The 20,102-nt window shown below is 37.3% G+C and overlaps 2 protein-coding genes across 2 annotated transcripts; both read right to left on the bottom strand.

The window, feature by feature from the left end:
- Positions 1-102: 102 nt before the first annotated feature.
- Positions 103-6,524, bottom strand: LOC129923201 (kelch-like protein 40). The gene is made up of 2 exons (XM_056013219.1): positions 6,293-6,524; positions 103-2,085 (listed from the first exon to the last, which is right to left on the bottom strand). Exon 2 carries the CDS (start codon positions 2,069-2,071, stop codon positions 224-226), a length of 1,848 nt encoding a protein of 615 aa, XP_055869194.1. The 5' UTR covers positions 2,072-2,085; positions 6,293-6,524; the 3' UTR covers positions 103-223.
- A 3,231-nt stretch (positions 6,525-9,755) lies between these two features.
- LOC106066869 (kelch-like protein 41) lies at positions 9,756-19,751 on the bottom strand. The gene is made up of 2 exons (XM_056013064.1): positions 19,610-19,751; positions 9,756-14,078 (listed from the first exon to the last, which is right to left on the bottom strand). The coding sequence occupies exon 2, from the start codon at positions 14,058-14,060 to the stop codon at positions 12,117-12,119; it is 1,944 nt and encodes a 647-aa protein (XP_055869039.1). The 5' UTR covers positions 14,061-14,078; positions 19,610-19,751; the 3' UTR covers positions 9,756-12,116.
- Between the last annotated feature and the right edge of the window lie 351 nt (positions 19,752-20,102).

Genomic DNA, 20,102 nt, shown 5'->3' with positions numbered 1-20,102 from the left:
CGTGACTACACTGATTCTCTCTATCCAGCCTAATAAACAGCAGAACTATTTATATTTTAGAATTCGGAACAAACAGTAATCAAACAGTCCAACGACTGTCAATCAAAGCCACCATCTTAATAATACATTTATTGTTTCTTCAGTTTCGTACTTTAAATACATTCTTATTTTCAGGAGGTTAGTAAAAGATGTTTAGTTCAAATCCTGATTGGAAATCTCCCAGTTAGACCAGATCTGTTTTCTTCACTGTTATTGGCAGAAAGATCATGTTCTCCACTGTTGAACTTTTGAGGACAACTATTTGACTAAATACACCTGGCAGAGACTGCTGTAGCTGAGAATCGTTGGAAAGTGTTTCTGACTTGACCCCGCAGATGTACAGTTTATCCATGAACGTGATCGCTCCATTAAGTGACCAGTCAGTGCTCCACAACTTGGCCACATATTCAAATTCTAAAACATCTGACTGTGGCTTTATTATCTTCCACAGATCCCCGCTGGACTTCAAAAGGTAAACAAAATGGTCATCTCTAAAACTGGTCATTCCGTTAGCCGGACCTTCAAGGTTGTTGAGATGTGTCCAGATATTTCGCGCCGTATCATAACACTGGACGGCAGTCTCATCCACCCCTTTCTCAGATACGCTTGAAAAAACAAGAATCTTTTGCTCATAATTCGTCACGTGACAAATTGGTTGGTCGTCTTCTATTAGTGGGTCTGCTGGTACACGGGGCAAAGAAAGAAGAGTTTCGGAGGACGGATCAAGACTACACATCACTTTCCCATTGCTTGGCAGAATGTAAATCAAGTCATCTATGACTGTCACATAGAACTTGGCATACTTTAATGTCAGTGACAACTTTATCTCTTCCCATTCCTTCTCTATTGAACGAAAAGCGCGAACAGTACCATTAGTTTCTTCACCTTGTATGTGCGCTAGAAAAAAGTAATTTAGAATGTTGTCCATTGTAAAAACGGTAAAAAAATCTCTTTCAGTTAACTCTCCAATGTCGTAATTTAGCCACTTGTTTCTCGAGATGGATAGTGCTTTAAAACAATATCCTCCAGTTTCTATTTGTTTTATTTTCAAGGCGACATTTTCAGAGTCGCTACAATTTCTATGTATCGCCGCTGTTGGCCATTGGCCATTTCTTTTCCCGATTTGAAGTTTGTACAAAAGGGCTTTATTCACAATGTCGCTCGCCATGTTGTTGTCCCTGACCAGTGGATTGAAGAGCAGCATTTCTAAACTTTCACGACTCAGTAGGCATGTCCTGGCATTCGACAGCAAATGTCCCAGATATTTTTTTCTGTTTTCTGAAGAGATCTTCTGACAATGTGTGTCTCTAGGAGCTGAATTAGCAATTGTTTCATTGTCGCCAGAGCCACTTCTAATGTTATTTATAGCTAGAGTTTTGAGACGCTTCCATCTCAGTCCACGAATGTTGGACAGATTGTCTTGTGGTCCAGTAGGTTTGAACTCTGTCCATTTTAAAATGGCCACAATGACGTCATGTTCTGAATTCACTACCAATTTCTGGCTTTGAACTAAATTTAACATTTCATTCATTGATAACTCCAAGAAGGCGCTTGTTTGCACAAAAGAATTAAAATTTTTCAAAATATGCGACCAGGATGATTTAGTTACTGGTTGAGAACTCAAAAATTTGGCAATGTGGTAATATTCAATATAGTTTTCTAAAGAGAGAGATCTAATTATAAAATGTTCACATTCATTTACCAGAAACAGTATTTGTAACTTATCCGCAGTCTTCCAGATGTCAGTGACATTGTCATTTGTCAAAACATTATGTCCAGTGTAAATAGATTCCAGGATCAACTCAAAAGTTTCACTAGAAATATCTTCAAGGCTTACATTTTTTAACTCAGTTTCTATCATCCCGGATCTAAAAAGTCCTCTAAAAAACCCAGAACAAGCTGCCAGAAGAAACCTATGACACCCAAACTTTGTTGTACCAAGCGTGACAGTAAAGTCTTGCAGTTCTTCACATTTCCAGAAGTCACCCATACCTTGAACAATACCACAGGCTATTTCTCGTTTGATAGACATTTGTTTTTTAATCTCTGGAACAGAAAAAAAATACAAATGTATAAATTATTATTCTTATTATAAAAAAGATATTACGAAAAAAATTCGCTTTAATACGTTTGTAAATCTTTGTTTAAAAAGAGTTTTGCTCCATAAGGCAAGGCCAACTTTACTTATAGACTTAGACTCGCCCGCACTATTCGGTGCATCGGGTGTTTCTATGGTGACGGTTGGAAGAGGTTAGCGATTGTTGGTGGCTATGTAGAGTGAATAATGCAAGACAACCGGCATTAAATCTTCTACATTTATTTCATCTCAGGTTGACTCGGTCTATACTGCAATAAACGTCATATTTAGTTTTGTGCACTAAAGAAGTTAAGATACAATACGCCTAAAGCTACATCCTGAAATTTATAATGCAGAAATTTTCAATAGTAATTATGAAATTTTTAGAAAAGATTGGGCTGATAATCATGGAGGAGTTCTTTTAGCAATAAAAAACACTCTTATAGCAGAAGAAATTACCTTACCTAACTCAAAAAATATAGAATCAACATTTTGTAAAATAAATACCACCTCAACATCCCTAATAATAGGCAGCATTTACAGACCACCAAATTCTAGTTTAGAATACATGCAGGAACTATGTAATCAGATTACGACACTTAAAGAGACAAATAAAAATGCAGTTTTTTGGATTATGGGTGATTTCAACCTACCTGATATAAATTGGAAAACACTAACCATAGATAAACACCAAAACCTTAAGGACATAAATGAGCTTTTCATAGAAACTTTACACAACCTAAGTTTAGATCAAATCATTAAAAAGCCAACTAGATTAAACAACACATTAGATCTCTTCTTAACCAACAGACCTGGATTAGTAGTTGATTATGATATTATCCCTGGTCTATCAGACCATGAGATCATAAAAATACACAGTCAGATAAAAGCAGTAGCCAATACAAAACCCAAAAGAAAAATCTTACTCTGGAATAAATGTAACCTAACACAACTACACCAAGCTGCATTAAACTTTCAACAAACATTCTTATTAGAAAAAGACATTAACCAACCAGTCGATGACCTATGGAATTTCATTAAAAACCATCTTAAAAGCATTATAGAAAATCATATACCAACTAAATACACATCAAACAAAATAAATAAATGCTGGTTTAATAATAGACTAAAGAAGCTTTGTAAACAGAAGAAAACCTATATAGAAAATTTAAAGAAACTAATGCAGAAAGAGTTTACAAAAAGTATATAAAAATTAAACACTTAACCCAAAAAGTAAGCAGACAGCTGCAGAGTGAATACATAAACAATGTAATATCTAAAGACAACAACAAAAACCTATGGTCATACATTAAGTCTAAGAAAATGGAAACAACAGGCGTAGCGCCATTAAAAGATGAACATAACATAATACATAATGATAATGAAACTAAAGCAAACATTCTAAACAAATACTTTGCATCAGCATTCTCAGCCCCAGGAGACAAAGACATATTACTGAATTTGAACCAAGTAGACAACATAGAAGATATAGTAGTACAAGAAAATGGAATTCAAAAACTATTAGCCAACACCAAACCAACTTCTGGACCTGATGGTATTCCAGCTAGATTACTCAAAGAACTAAGTAATGAACTAGCCCCAGTGTTCAAAATACTCTTTCAGGCTTCACTTAACCAGGGCAGAGTACCAAAGGACTGGAAAGAAGCTAATGTCACCCCCCTATTTAAAAAAGGAGAAAAATCTGACCCAGGAAACTACAGACCAGTATCACTTACCAGCATCACATGTAAAATCCTAGAACACATAATATGTAGCAACATCATAAACCACTTAGACAAACATAATGTCCTCACACCATACCAACATGGCTTTAGGAAATATAGATCATGTGAAACACAACTAATAGGACTAATTGATGATTTTTCAAAAGGTTTAGATAATAGTGAACAAATAGATGCTATCTTACTAGATTTTTCTAAGGCTTTTGACAAAGTTCACCACCATAGTTTGCTTAAAAAATTAAAATATTTCGGCATTAATGGTCCACTGCATCAGTGGATTAAAGACTTTCTGATAGGGAGAGAACAAACTGTAATAATAAATGGCTCTAAATCAACACCGATAACAGTAAACTCAGGTGTACCTCAAGGAACAGTCTTGGGTCCACTACTATTTTTAATTTACATAAATGATTTACCAAATTGCATTACTTCAGGAACAAAAGTCAGATTATTTGCAGACGATTGCATAATATATAGAACAATAAAAACAACACAAGACACAGATATTTTACAAAGAGAATTAGATGAATTACAGAAATGGGAATCAAATTGGAGCATGTCTTTCCATCCAGAAAAATGTCAGTTGTTAAGAGTAACAAAAAAACTAAAACAAATTAATTCCACTTATCTTATTCATGGCAAACCAGTAACACAGACTAAAAACGCAAAATACCTAGGTGTTATAATAAATGAAAAACTGTCATGGAATCCACATATTGATGAAACTACAAAAAAATCAAACAAAGCATTAGGATTTATTAAAAGAAATTTCTATAAATCAAATAAGAACATAAAACTAAAATGTTATTTAACCTTGGTTAGGCCAATAATAGAATATGCATCCTCTGTTTGGGACCCCTCAACTCAAGAAAACATTAAGAAACTAGAACAGACACAAAATAGAGCAGTGCGATTCATAACAAACGAATATTCACATTTGACTAGAGTAACACCTTTAGTAAAATCACTAAATTTAGAAAGCCTTCAGGACAGAAGGCTCAAAAGTAAAGTAGCAATAATACATAAAACACTGAACCATAATCTTCAAATACAAAAACAAAATTTAATAAAATACTAAAAGACACAAAGATAAAGGCACATTCCTCGTCCCATATGCTAGGACAAATTTGTACAAATACTCCTTCTTCCCTAGTGCTATTAGAGCATGGAATGGGTTGCCTGAGCTAGCCAGGAAAACCAGTGACTTGGCAGAATTTAAGTCATTGGTTAATATGCATGACTAAATGCATGACGCGTAGGACGTAATCATCTTCTTTTTTGAAGTAACGTCTGTATTATATAAGATAAGATAAAGCGGTTTTCTTGTCTACCAAAAGTTTGGTGCTCCAAGTCAACGACCGTCAGCAACGATCCCCCATATGGGATAGATGTCCGACCCAATGTGAGTTGTGCTTCTATGCTGTCCACACCAGCCTCTAGCTGTCCACACCGAATCAGAAACTCCATTAGTAACAACCATGCTGAGATTACTTCCTTAGAGCACGGAAGAGGAAGCGGGCAGTGAGTTGTAAGGTCGCCTTATTCCCGTACAAGGACAGACCTTTTGCCGCACATGGACCAGTATTCTCTCTCTCTCTCAATTCCTTGTCCCGATCGTCCCTCATACAGAGCTCAGCATTCATAAAGAATGTGCTCTATTGTCTCGTCGTCCTCCATGCAGTGGCGGCACCGTGTGTCGTAGTTCTCCTTCCACCGTCCAAAGTACGTGCCAATTGGACAGTGTCCGACTCGGAACTGGGCTAGGACTGCCTGTTCCGCACGGCAGAGCTCCTACCACGCGTCCTTTCGGTCTGGTCTACTCATCTGCCTGTATAGCTCTCGGTCCTTGTCGGAAGCGTCCCAACCGTCGTACCACACCAGCCTCTAGCAGAACATGGCTATTTGTAAGACAGTCTTGTCAGCGTATGCTCCATAAGTTCGTTCTGTCTCAAAAACCCAATCCTTGTTTTTACTATTCACGTCATTGTCACTGAGTCAAAACTTCCCCTTTTTAATTACTTCCTAATCGTGTCATAAAACTATTGTCTTTTAAATATAGTGTAACTACTATTCTAGATCTTATCTTCTTATCTTATGTAATACAGACGTTACTTCAAAAAAAAAAGATGATTATGTCCTACGCGTCATGCATTCAGTCATGCATATTAACCAATGACTTAAAATTCTGACAATTCACTGGTTTTCTTCGCTAGCTCAGGCAACCCATTCCACGCTCTAATAGCACTAGGGAAGAAGGAGTATTTGTACAAATTTGTCCTAGCATATGGGACGAGGAATGTGCCTTTATCTTTGTGTCTTTCTGAGTATTTTATTAATTTTTTTTTTGAAGATTATGGTTCAGTGTTTTATGTATAATTAGTAGATTAGTAGATTCGCATTAGTTCTAATCTTCTAAACCTTTTAGTTTACCCACTTTTAGCTTAATATTCAGTCGAACAGTAGATGATTTTTTAAAATGTTGCATAGACAGACTAGACCTAAAGAAAAAATAGTTCCTAATTTTAATTTCTCTTGATGTTTCAATATAGGCCTGCCTAAAAGTTAGAGCTAAATCTACACAGGGCCTATATCTAGTCTAGACATTATTGATGTTACATTGTCTAGATCTAGATCTTAATAAATTGTTTACATTTTGTTTTAAAAAATCACGTCATATCCTGAAATAAAAAAAGTTTTTAAAAAGTCAAGATTGCTTTTTAAAACAAAACAAACTGTGAGATCTTCTGAGGCATTTTAAGTCTTCAGAGAAGATCTTTCCCCTTTGCAACTTCTTGTGTGACTAAAGAGGCTAATCCTTGATACACAGCTGGGGTTACAGGTTGGGCATCTGTAATCACCAGACGCCATTGCACTTTCACCCTTCTTTCTACTATTGTTGTGTATGGCATCTGCAATCCGGGACCCTTCCTTTATGCTCGCTTTGGATCTATCCAGTGTTACTTTTTCCCAGCTGTAAGTGTCGATTTTGAAGAGCTTCATGTTGCGTTTGCCATACCATCAAGAAAATATACACTTTCAAAGTTAAGAAAATTCTCTTTTTAGCGGCCCCCGAAAGGAAAATAGACGCTATTAATTTTGTGTGGTCTGTCTGACCGTCCATCCGCCCTGTTTAGATCTCGTAAACTAGAAAAGATATTGAAAATCCGACATCATGATATTTTAGACCTTTGAAAGTTCTGATGCAACGGTTACTTTTTCTGAAAGCGAAAAATTTAATTTTCAAAATCAACTATGCAAGCAGATGTTTTTTTCAGAAAAAATACACTATTTTTACAACTATTCACTATTAATAGTAACAAACACGGGGGCTTATTTAGTAAGGGAGGTGACTATTAACAATATTTTTAGCACATTTGTGCAAACGGTTTTAGATTTTTGTATTGCTAAGTTAAGCAAGTTCTGTCTTATCTTATCTTACATAATAAAGACGTTACTTCAAAAAAGAAGATGATTGCGACCTACGCGTCATGCATTCAGTCATGCATATTAACCAATGACCTAAATTCTGCCAAGTCACTGGTTTTCCTGGCTAGCTCAGGCAGCCCATTCCGTACTAACTACCACAGTTATAAATTTTTTTTTACTTTATTTAAAAGAGAAAAAATCTATTTAGTATGCATATAAGTGGAACATAATTTACAACAACAATTAATAAGTAATTTTTCACATTATCTCGTGAACTGCAGCAGGTAACTTTTGCATGGAACACCTAACTAAAAGAATTTTGTTTTCTTTTTTTAAGGAAATGTGTTGTTTTTTTCTTGAGGCATTAAATAAGAGATTGACCCATTACAAAAGAATTAGATCAATTGGATAATCATTATATGACATCAGTTAGGCCAGGTTCACATCTGACTTCACCTTCACTTTCACCTATCCTTTGGTCTGCTGGACCGTTGGGGCACCACACAACATTCTTTCTCCATTCTTCTCTGTCATTTGGCTTTGATAGAGTTTCGTTCTGTTGTTTTTTTTCTGAAAAATATTGATACCTGCCTTTTTACTTGCCTGGGTGGACCACTTTGGGGGCCGATTTTGAGTTTCGTGTTTCCACACAAACTGTCTTTGTAACCTTGTTGTTTTTTTGTGTGTGTTAGTAGTAAAATATTTTTTTCTTTAAAAAAAAATTCTTATAATTCTTTTATATTTTATGGAAATTTGTTTTTTTTTGTGTGTGTTAGTAGTAAAATATTGTTTTCTTTAAAAAAAAATTCTTATAATTCTTTTATATTTTATGGAAACAATATGAAAGATTTTATGTATCAACAGTTTACCAAGCACAATAAAGTTGTATCTCATTCATGCCAGTGAACTAAAGACCTGGAGCGCCACTGGGAAGTGTGTCGGTCGTCTGTTCTAGTGTTAAGTAGGATTCTTAGAACTTAAGACATAACTCCCTGTGACTTGATAGCGGAAGTCCAAGTCTAACTATTTGTTGATAGCTTATAATAAATACCTCGGCTATTATGACCTCCTGCCTTTCGTTGAGTGCTTGTATTAGATTTACAACAATATATAATTCTCTTCGTGGCCCAACCATGCAGGACACCACGATGAAAGAGGTAATGGAAACATAACTCTTTCATTTCTGCAAGTCGAACTAGAGTTACATCACTTAACTTTAGCGGTGACAGAGAGCGAGAAGGGGAGGGGGCGCATGCTACGCCGCGGGTCGGCTCGTTGTTATAAAACAAACTCCACATTTTAAATGACAGAACTAAATTATTAGATTACTGGCGAATAGAAATATGTTACTCCCAAATACTTAGCAGTATAACTTATATTGAAAGGGTAACTTTACTTTTTAGTATAACCTATATAATATGCATATTAACAGCTAGCAAATAAAAATATTATTATTATTCCGATAAGCTTGTATTAACAATGGGTTTATCGATGGATAAAAGTTCAAACCATGCCCGCTCCCATCCCCCGCCGACCTGCGGGAGGTTTGGACTAGGAAGTAAACTCTAAAGGAACATCCGAAACATGTAAAACATTTCACAAACAACACGCATATGTACATGTAACTTTTCGGTCGTATATTCTAATCTCTCTTTGTCTGCGTTGAAATTTTAACTTGATCCATCTGGTGGTTGAGGCAATGAATATTTAGAAGAGTTCACCATTTCTTTGAGCTCTGTTTGATTCTGGGCAGATTATTATATTTTTTAGCAATGTTTTTGATACCGTCTTTTATATATAGAGCTTAGGTCCCAGGGTGATCGATTATTATGCTGTTAAGTTGAAAAAAATAGTTATGTATTTACTTTTTAGGTCTATACTATAGATTGTTGAATGAAAATAATTTATTTCAGCCTGTTTTAAGTGTCAGTCTTGTAGAGATTGGTTTTCAGTTGGTGCTATTATGGTGAACTGCGTAAAAATTTTCAATTCTCTTCTTTCATTCAGAGAGACTAGGCTGTCGATTTCCTTCATTTCTGTAATAGGTGTTGTTTAAATTGGTCTTATCATTATCCTTAGACCAATATTTTTGACCTTGTTCTTTTTTCCTTAGTTTGGTTTGGGCTGCTGAGACCCATGCTCTGGCACTATATTCTAGAGAGGGTCTGGTCTAAAGTAAAGTAGTGTTTCCTTTCAGACCTTGTGGTCTTATCTGTTTCTGTGGCCAACGGTTAACGAGGCTGTCATGTGGCCAGCACATCGACCAACCACTTTTACTTTTACCCGACTAATGTCAGGTACCCTTTAGAGTTGTGTGGATTCAGAGGCGCCCGACCACTTTCCCAACTGATCCAGACAAGTGATAGGATCATAGTGTATTGAGAATGCTAAAAGCATGAAATTGCGTTAAAACACAAAGAAAACAAAAAAAACAACCGTTTGTAAAAATATTTCTAATCGCATGGATTTATTATTGTCAATCTATATCTATTACAAATTTAATGACATGACAGATCCAAACTAATTGATACAATTACACTGAATATAAGCTTTGTTTTTTAAAGTATTTTGTATTTTTTTGTTTTTTGTTAAAAAAAAAAAATTAAGCGGGTATAGGAGAGAGAAAGAAAGAGAAGCGATATGAATAAATAAAGTGGCGATATAAGGGATACAAACGTAAAAAAAAGAAAGATAGGAAGAATTGGAGAAATTTGTAAATAAATACACACAATTAACAATGTTTAGGATGCCATATTGTATGATCAATTATACGCACACACAAAAAAAGTAATATTATTACAGGCAAAGTATAAGCAGATTCTACATCCGATTCTACAGTGCTGAAAACAAAAACAAAATGATATTGTTTATAAGAATACTTCACATGTCACTGTTTCCATATTCTATACTCCGGATACACCAAAAAGGTTACTTGTTGACCTACTTGCCGCCATGTTTGAAAATCTCCATTATTTATCCAACATTTCCGGTTAAAGGGCCAAGGGAACTTAAGGGTATTACGTAACGACTAAAAGGGCGGGCGGGGGGGGGGGGGGGGAGTGGGCTAAACGAATTTGTAACGTAACAAAAAAATGTTCAAATGAAATAACAGCATTTATTTTAGATCATCTTGTCATTTCAACTCTCGTTTATGTTTGTTATGTAGTCACAGCGCCTTCAGTCTTGCCGGGGTGGGGGGGGGTAACGTGAGGTCAAGACTGTAAAACGACTATTGAACGACTTGTCGGTGTAATTGTGAGGTAGATTAATATAAAATAGATCTATACGAGTTTGTTACTTTGGTGAGATGTTTGTTGTTCAATAACAATTAGAAAGTCATCACACACTGGTTTAAAAAAAAAATTTAAAGGAAAAAAACACCCCGTTTTTTTTAACACCACGAGTTTTTTTATGGTTTATTCGGCGGCCGCCCGATGTCTGTGTTTACAGTATTGGGGGGGGGGGGGGAACTGAATTCGTCATCAAAACGCCGCTAGAAGTCGAGGCTTCTCCCGTCATTTCTATGGAAATCTTGGTAAAAACATGTAATCTGGGGAAAAGATAATTAACAAATCAATGTTTTGTAATATTCGATTTTTCTTGTTATGTTACTCTTTTGAGGGGGGGGGGAGTTTTGTTACGATTTGTTATAAGGAACGGAGGGGGGGGGGGTAAAAAAGTATTTTTGGTGTTACATAATATCCGAAAGTTCTCTAAGCGTATGACAATCGATGACTTTTCATTCCAATAATGTCATTACATTTTCTTTTGAAAGAAAGAGTCATAGTTTACGTGATAAGAAACACTCATAAATTTTGTTCTGTGCAGAAGTGACCTACTTTAAGTAGCTACGCCATCTAGCCTTATCGACCAGCAGTAAATCAGTGGAATGCGGCACATATACTTCCCTCTATTTTCACTAACTTATATATTGTATTGCAAGGTGCGAAGGTTGTTAGGTTTTTATTATTATTATTATTATTGATTTCAACAGCTGTTTCAAAAGTCCCTAAGTTTCATGACAACTAGACAATACAAACTTTAATTCTACATCTCCGATTTAAAGAAAAGATGTAATGGCTATAGATAGGACTGTATGAGAAAAAAAAAAAGACTTATGGTGGTATTAAAATCTATTTCAAAGCAAACCTGCTGAAAACCTTGTGGCGATTTTTTGTATCTCGCGAAAGCCAACCGCCTTTACTTTCTCCAACTCATGTCATGTCCATGTCAGGTAATCAAACGAGAGGAGTAGACGCAGAGGAGTCACGAAAACCCCAAAATTGAAAATCTCAGTCTTCCCCGAGATTCAGACTTTTGAGATCCATCGGTTTCTTTTTCAATTAGATAATAATTTCTAAAAACCTAATGTTAACTTAAGTTCTTTTAATGTTTAAAACACACACACGCGCAAGAAATAACGCGCGAGCTATCAGCCTCGGGAAATTACTGCATTTTGTCTTCTAAACTGTGAGTCTTGGGAAAAGAAAACATTATAAGCACTTGCGTTGACAGGGAAAAATAAATCTTCCTACTACTTTTAGAGCCTAGGCTATAAAATAATGTTATTATCATAGTTAGACGCCTACGTTATAACCTTTAACACTAGTACTATCATAATTCCACAAAGTTGGCCGTTGTGGCTGGAAGGAAGGGCTTCCAACATATATTACGACTTCTGCAATGATCTAACTACATTTAGAACGGTTAAATAGCGTCGATTTATGCGGGAAATATACACACACCTCACATATTTTATATAGTGAACAGTTGGTTTTAAATATTACTGGTAATTTATGATTAGTTTAAAATGTACTCATAAAAAAGCTATTCTATATGGCTCTTTTGATTTCAGTTCGTTGGACTATATATGGCATAAAGATTGACTTTTCATTAGACTTACTATGCTTGTAAATAATATTTTGAAATAACCCGTCGACAGATTTTCTTAGTTTTGGGTCATTGGAAAAATTATCATCCTTAACTCCGTAGATGTAGAGGTCATCCATGAAAGTGACCGCTCCATGAAGGGGCCAGTTACAACTCCAAAGTTTGACTACATGTTCAAAATCGACAACGTCAGATTGAGGCTGGACCAACTTCCACAGATCGCCACTGGACTGCAAGAGATACGTAGAATGGTCATCTTTCAAACTCACGATATCCTTAACTGACCCTTCAAGATTGCTGAGGCGTCTCCAACTATTTTGTCTTGTATCAAAGCAATCGATGGCAGTTTCATCCACACCGTTATTTGAGCAAGAATAAAACACAAGAATCAAATGTTCATGACTCATCACGTACCAAATACCGCATTCATCTGGTAAATCACTCATTCGGTCATGAGTTCCTGTTGTTGGATCTAACTTCCAAACTTCCTTGCCTTTTGGTGAAAAGACATAAATAAATGACTCGCTCTCAACAGCAGAAAATACGCTTGAAGGCAAAGTGAAAGTAGAAGATTTGTCAGACCAGGAGCCTCCATTTAGTTGCATAATTGATATTGGAGTTCTGTTTTGCGAATTGCTCGCCCGAATTTTGGAATCATAGATACTAAGTAAATGTCCCAATGCATATAAAGTTTTATCCAGAACAACAAACTGAATCGAAGAGAATGTTGCTTCACCGACTAATTTTGGAAGACTTAACCACGAGTTTCTTGAAAATAGAAATGTTTTAACGAATATGTTCTTGTTGTCTTTTGTATAGGTCAAAGCAGAATTGGCATAGATATCATTATTTCTGAAGATAGCCCCAGTTGGCCATTGCCCATTTCGTTTGCCTGCTTGCAACTTATAGAATAATGCTCTTACAATTAAGTCTCTTGTTTTCTCGTGAGGTCGAACCAACGGATGAGATATTATCATCTCTAGACAGTGGTGACTTGCCAGACAGAGTCTTGCTTTGGATAATAAATCAAATAAATCTTTTACTCTAGTGTCTGGTTTGGAGAAGAAATGAATCATTTTCTGAGCTTTAAAAGGGCTTTCGCTAGTTATGTCTTCATGAGGCAAATTTTCCTTACACAGAGTTTTACACGATCTTTCGTTTTTTGTTTGTGTAGAACTTTGGTCAGGTGTATCCTCTTTATGTACATCAGTGCTGGTATGTGTTACATCTAAATTTGTACTTGAGTTATCAGAACATTTTCCTTTCTGGTTTACAATTTTATTTTGTGACGTAAATTGCACCCATCTTAAAATAGCGTATATGACGTCATCTTCTGAGTCTGCCACCAAATCTTGGCAGGTAATCAAGTTTAAAACATTAGACCTCGATAGCTTTAGGAAACTATTTGTCTTAAAGAAATGACTTGAATTTCTAACAATGAAATACCCCACTACTTTAGTTACGGGTTCTGAGTTTAAAAGCCTAGATAATTTAAAATATTTTATGTAGTTTTCTAAAGATAAAGTGTCTATTACAAAATCTTCACATTCTTTTATCAGAAACATTATTTGTAGCTGATGAGCTGCTCGCCAGATGTCAATGACATTATCATTTGTCAAAACACCATGACCAGTGTACAGAGTCTCCAGGATTAAGTCAAAAGTTTCACTTGAGATGTCTTCAACAGTCACACACTTTAATTCCGTTTCTTTCATCCCAGATCTAAACAGTCCTCTAAAAAACCCAGAACAAGCGGCCAGAAGAAACCTATGACACCCAAACTTTGTTGTACCAAGTGTGACAGTAAAATCTTGCAGTTCTTCAGATTTCCAGAAGTCACTCAAACCTTGGACAATGCCGTAGGCCACTTCTCGTTTGATCACCATTGTTGAAGAAACTGTGAACTAAAAACATTTTTGTCTTATTAAAAATTATATTTTTCAGCTTTTTACAAAGCTTATATCAGCTCACTCTGTCTGTCTACCTGTCTATCTGGGTTAGGCTGAGACTTCGCACAATTATTTATTGACATTTATTTATTGACATTAATACAGTAAAATAAAAAAGTAACCAATTAGACAATTAATACTGGTAATTCATTATTTTGTTTAATAGCAACAAAGGAAACTAATACTTTTCTATTCATATAGAAAAGCTAAATTTGTTGGGTTTAGTCCACTGTTATATTATTTATTTTTTTACGCTATTTCTCAAGCATTCTCCGATCAAGTTGATTATTTATTGTACCTAACAAAACATTAGTTTGTTTGATATCGAATAAGCGAAATTATTGGTAGATATAACATTAAGGGTTGAATGGTAAAGGGCTTGGCTTCCGAACCAGGGGTCCTGGATTCGAATCCTGTTGGAGAATGGAATTTTTAGTTTCGGGAACTATAGAGCGCCTCTGAGTCCACCCAGCTCTTATGGGAACCTGACATTAGTTTGGGGTCGTTGTGCTGGCCACATGACACCCTCGTTAACAATGGGCCACATAATCAGATGACCTTTATATAATCTGCCCCAAGGTCTGAAAGAAGAAACTAACTAATAATAATATAATAAGAAATAAAGGAACACGGAAGAGTAACCTAAAACAAGGCTTTATTAAACTAGAACGACACATGAACTGACGAAAGAGACTTGGACTGTAGCACACTAAATCAATGTTGTGAACACATTCTCACGACGTTACACAAACATAAACAAATAGCAACTATTTCACCACATTCACCCCGCCTAGAATTAAAATAGCAAGTATAGTAATATAGTAGGCCAATAGCATAAATAAAAGAGAATGCCAGTGCCTGTAATACAATAGATCAATAAATAGTGTCGAAATATTAATTTCTCTTGTAAACAATAGTGAATGGTGATGCAAAGAAACCTAAAAACCAGTATCTGTTGTATGACTTATAAACAATTACTAGTTTCTGTTTTAAATATTAACAAATAGTGTAGTAAGTAGACATGTACGTAAGTAAGTGAAAAGTAAACTCTAGTATCAGTAGCAAGAGATAAACAATGCCAGTTTATGTAGAACATATGTAGTGCAATAAAGGAACAACTCTAGACTCTATAGTTCGGTCTGGTTCTTCTCTCTCTCAAGTTGTAACGGGGTTGACTATCCTGTTCTACAGTTTGGGAGTCACTAGTGAGTTCCTGAGCGTCAAGTGGGGTATTTTCAAGAGGAAGCGCTCGGAGGTCCTCAGAGCCTACCAGGGGTTCTTTCCTTTCTTGTATCACCGTAGGGGTGTTGACTGGTACTTCTGTGTTTTGAGTTTCTGGAGGATATTCATTATCCTCACCCTGAGGGAAGAACGAAGGTTCACTTGTTGTTGTGGATGGGGAGGGGGTGGGAGCCAAGCGTCTTAGAGAGACCGTCTCCTCTTTACCGCTGGGCAACCGTACGACAGCATATTGGGGGTTGCACATCAGCAATTCGACTTCCTCCGTGAGAGGATCATACTTTGAAGATCGGTTCTCTCTTCTCAGCAACACTCTACCTGGGCTAGATAGCCAAGTGGGGATAGATATCCCGAAGGAGGATTTCCGGTTGAACCGGAAAACTCTCTCATGTGGAGTTTCGTTTGTTGCCGTAGATAGTAATGATCTAATCGAGTATAGGGCCTGGTTCAAGACAAGCTCCCATCTCGAGATCGGGAGATCGAGGTCTTTCAGTGCTAAAGTAACAGCGTTCCATAGAGTTTTGTTTAGTCGTTCAATTTGTCCGTTGCCTGAAGGATTAAAGGCGGTTGTTCTACTTGTAGCTATTCCCCTCTCGTGCAGAAAGGATTGCACCTCCCTCGACATAAAGGACGTACCTCTGTCAGAATGGACGTACTCTGGCATCCCAACAAAGGAAAACAGCTGATTAAAACACTTTATGACAGTGGATGAGGACATATCGGGACATGGGTAGGCAAATGGGAAGCGTGAGTACTCATCCACCATTGTTAATAAGTATTTATTGTGAGTAGCAGATGGGAGTGGCCCCTTAAAATCAATGCTTACTCTCTGAAATGGTTGGGTAGCTTTGATGAGGGTGCCTGAAAACTGTTTGAAGAATCTAGGCTTCATTTCAGCGCAAGTTTTACATTGGTTTACCACTTTGCGGACGTCCTCGCAGGAAAAAGGTAAGTTCTTAGTCCGAACGAAATGGAGGAGTCTCGTGACCCCTGGGTGACAGAGGTTGTTGTGTAACAGTTTGAGGTCTTCTCCAGTCATTGCTGACGCAAAGTGGTTCCTTGAAAAGGTATCCGCCGCAGCGTTTTGTTTCCCGGGTCGATATACGACGTCATATTGGAAACAACTAAGCTCCAGTCGCCATCTTTGAATCTTTTCGTTTTTGATCTTGCCCTTGTTCTGCTGGTCAAACATAAAAGACACTGAGCGTTGATCTGTAACCAATGTGAAGGGTCTACTGATAAGGTAATGTTGCCATTTTCTCAGGGCTTCTACGATAGCGTATGCTTCCTTTTCCACTGCTGAGTGTCTGCGTTCACTATTAGTGAGTGTTCTTGAAAAGAAGGCGACAGGACGGCCGTCTTGATTAAGAGTGGCGGCAATCGCGATGTCAGAGGCATCTGTTTCGACTGTTAGTGGTCGATTGTAGTCTATCGTCGACACAGCAGCGTTTTCAAGTTCGTGTTTTAGCTGTTTAAAAGCTTGTTGTACTTGTTCAGGGGGAGGAAAGGCTTTGTTGTTCACCAATAAATGGATCTTGTTGGAGAAATTTGGGATCCATTGAGAATAATAGGACAGTAGTCCAATCACCCGCTTTTGTGATTTCATGTCTTGTGGTGGAGGTAGGTTTCTCAATGCTTGAAATCTTTCGGGGTCTGGTCTTAATTGCCCTTGTGAGATTTCGTAGCCTAGGAGGCATACTTTATTAGTCGCAATAGCACTTTTATCATTGTTGAAGGTGATACCGTACTTTTTAGCGGCATTGAGAAATCTCTGTAGATTCTGGTCGTGGCTAATGGAGTCAAGTCAGCAGATGGTAACGTTATCCACGTAAGCGAACGTGTCCTGTAGCCCTGCCTCCTCAATTATTGCGTTGATCGTCCTCTGAAATGCGGCGACTCCGTTTGTCACTCCAAAAGGAATGCGGCAAAACTGATAAAGCTTTCCGCCAGCCTCGAACGCCGTGTACTGCTTCTCATCATCCCTGATAGGTATCTGGTGGTAAGCGCTTTTGAGGTCAAATGTACTGTACATTGAGTATTTAGATATTTCCTGCACCAGTTCATCCACTTTTGGCACGGGATACGCGTCGAGGTAAGTGAATCGATTGATGGTTTGGCTATAGTCGATAACCATTCTCTTTTTGTGCCTTTCATTCGTTGTTACAATTATCTGGGCTCGCCACGGGGACGTGGAAGGCTCAATAATTTTGTCAGATAGAAGTCTCTTGATTTCAGTTTGAATGAATTTGGAGTCAGGCATAGAATATTTTCTAGATTTAGTGGCTATGGGATGGCAGTTAGGAGCCAGATTAGCGAAGAGGCGAGGGGCTTCAACTCGTGCAGCTTTCAGCGTACAGACCTGGAGAGTGCTTCGTTTTCCTTCAAATGGGATCATCAGTTTTTCGTGCTGGCTGATGAAATCTAGCCCTAAGATTACATCAGATACTAGTCCATCTAGTAGTGAGAGCTTAACACTTTCATATTGTTCATCTTTGTACTTTATTTTAGCGAAAATATGACCGTGAGTAGTGCGAGAAAGATGTGTAGAGGCCATGTAGATTCTGTTTCTGGACGTTTCTAATTTCCATTTGTACCTTTTAGCAATTGAAGAAGATATATAGCTTTCACTGCTCCCCGTATCTACGAGAGCCTTCAATGGTACTCCATTGACGAGTATTGAAATAGTAGATTTAGTAAGACCGGACGCTGGTGTCGATGCCCAGGAAGATCCAACGGTTGTAGTCCGAGACGTGTCATCATCTGCTTTCACTATGGCTGAGGTTGTAGATTTGAGTGTCTGTCTGGTCGATTTACAGACTTTCTGGAAATGGCCCCTCTTACCGCACAAGTTGCATGTAGCGTCACGGGCCGGACATCTAAAGCGTTGATGTGGGCTGTTTCCACAAAAGAAACATCTTTTACTAGTCGCCGCACTCACCTCGTGTTCTACTTTTGTCATTGGAGAAAGGCTCTCCTCGTGGGCGCTAGCTCCACAGGGAGTTTCAGAGTGGATGTTATACGCCATGGCATGGTTATGGGCATATTCGAGTTGTCTTGCCTCTTCATAGGCGCACTGTAGAGTTAGAGTAGATTTCTCTAAGAGTCGCAGCCTTATGCTGTTTGAAGCCAGTCCAGTAATGAAGGCGTCTCTTACGAAGATATCTCTGTGTTCTTCAGCGGTGACAGCTTTGAAGTCACAGTCTTTGGCCATACTTTTAAGCTTAAGTAGGAAGGAGTCAACGGTTTGTCCGTTCTCTTGTCGACAAAGAGTTATCATGTGCCGTGCAAAAATTTCGCTTTTAGGCTTCACGTAGACATTTTGTAGAACTTTGATTGATTCTTCGAACGTGGTACACTCACTTATGTACTGAAATACGCTCGAAGAAACGTAGTTTTCTAGTAATTTCTTTTTGTCAATCTCGCAATGAGAGACTGAGGAGATGAAATTCTCAAATGTTCTGAGCCAGTGCAGCCACTTCTCGGCAGCCGATGGCGAGCTAGGCTCTATGTCCAGCTCTTTTGGCCTAAATAGACGTTCCATTTGTATTACTACTTTTACTTACAGACTGAGAATAGTGTTGAACGAAAATCCAAAAAAGATACGTGAGGCACATAGATCCATGAAATTGAAAATTTCTAGTTTAATAAATTGTAATAAGAAATAAAGGAACACGGAAGAGTAACCTAAAACAAGGCTTTATTAAACTAGAACGACACATGAACTGACGAAAGAGACTTGGACTGTAGCACACTAAATCAATGTTGTGAACACATTCTCACGACGTTACACAAACATAAACAAATAGCAACTATTTCACCACACTTACTAACTTACTTTACTAACTTCTAAGATGACCAGTGGCTAGTTAGGGTGGAGGGTGGAGGTAGGGGTGGTCCAAATTTGAACTTTCCCCCCCGGGCACCCACTAGAGTGTGCCCCAAATGAGTGTCCAAAATGTGTTTTTTACATTAAATATTACATCATTATCTCATGCCATGTTGACAAATGTCAAAATGCCCGCCCCCCCCCCCAAATCCATAGCTACGCCACTGAAAATGACTGAGTGTTGGGTAGATTAGGTTTCGTATGCCCACATATGAAACAGTAGACTAGATACAAACATAGATCTAGAATTGTTGTTAAAAAAGATACGTAGATAAACTTGATATTACGATAGTGGGTGATCAAACACAATGTCTGTCATATTAACAATTAAGAAACAACATTTTCATTTAACAAGAATTACCTTTTTAAAAGAAATGAAGGATTTTTGTCTATACAAATAGAATAGTATTATTGCACAATTTAGTTTTAAAATGTCTACACTTTAACATATCTAGAAACAGCAATGTCTAAATCTAAGTCTACGAGACATTGAAACAAAACTGAAAGATTAGGAAGTTCTAGGGACTCTATTTATAACGTTTATTACCGTAGCCTTCAATGTTATGGACTGGTTATCACTCGCTACAATGTCACAAAGGTGTGCAGAATAAATCCTGAAAGGTTCAAGTTTAGATTACATATAATATATATATATATATATATCACTAGCGAATCCAGTGGGGGGGGGGCATTTTTTTCTAAATCCTAACCCTAACGCCTAGTAAACTCTAACCCCTTGTATAAACGCATATACACAGAATATACATATATATATAGGAGAATTAAAAAGGCAGTGTTTCTCAACCTTCGGCAAAAAAAACCCCAACAAACAGTAATGTTGGCGGCTTTTCTAT

Source organism: Biomphalaria glabrata, chromosome 15 (assembly GCF_947242115.1).
Source record: "Biomphalaria glabrata chromosome 15, xgBioGlab47.1, whole genome shotgun sequence".
Classification (NCBI taxonomy): domain Eukaryota; kingdom Metazoa; phylum Mollusca; class Gastropoda; family Planorbidae; genus Biomphalaria; species Biomphalaria glabrata.
The sequence above is the reverse complement of the archived record's forward strand: the minus strand, read 5'-3'. Positions and strand labels throughout refer to the sequence as shown.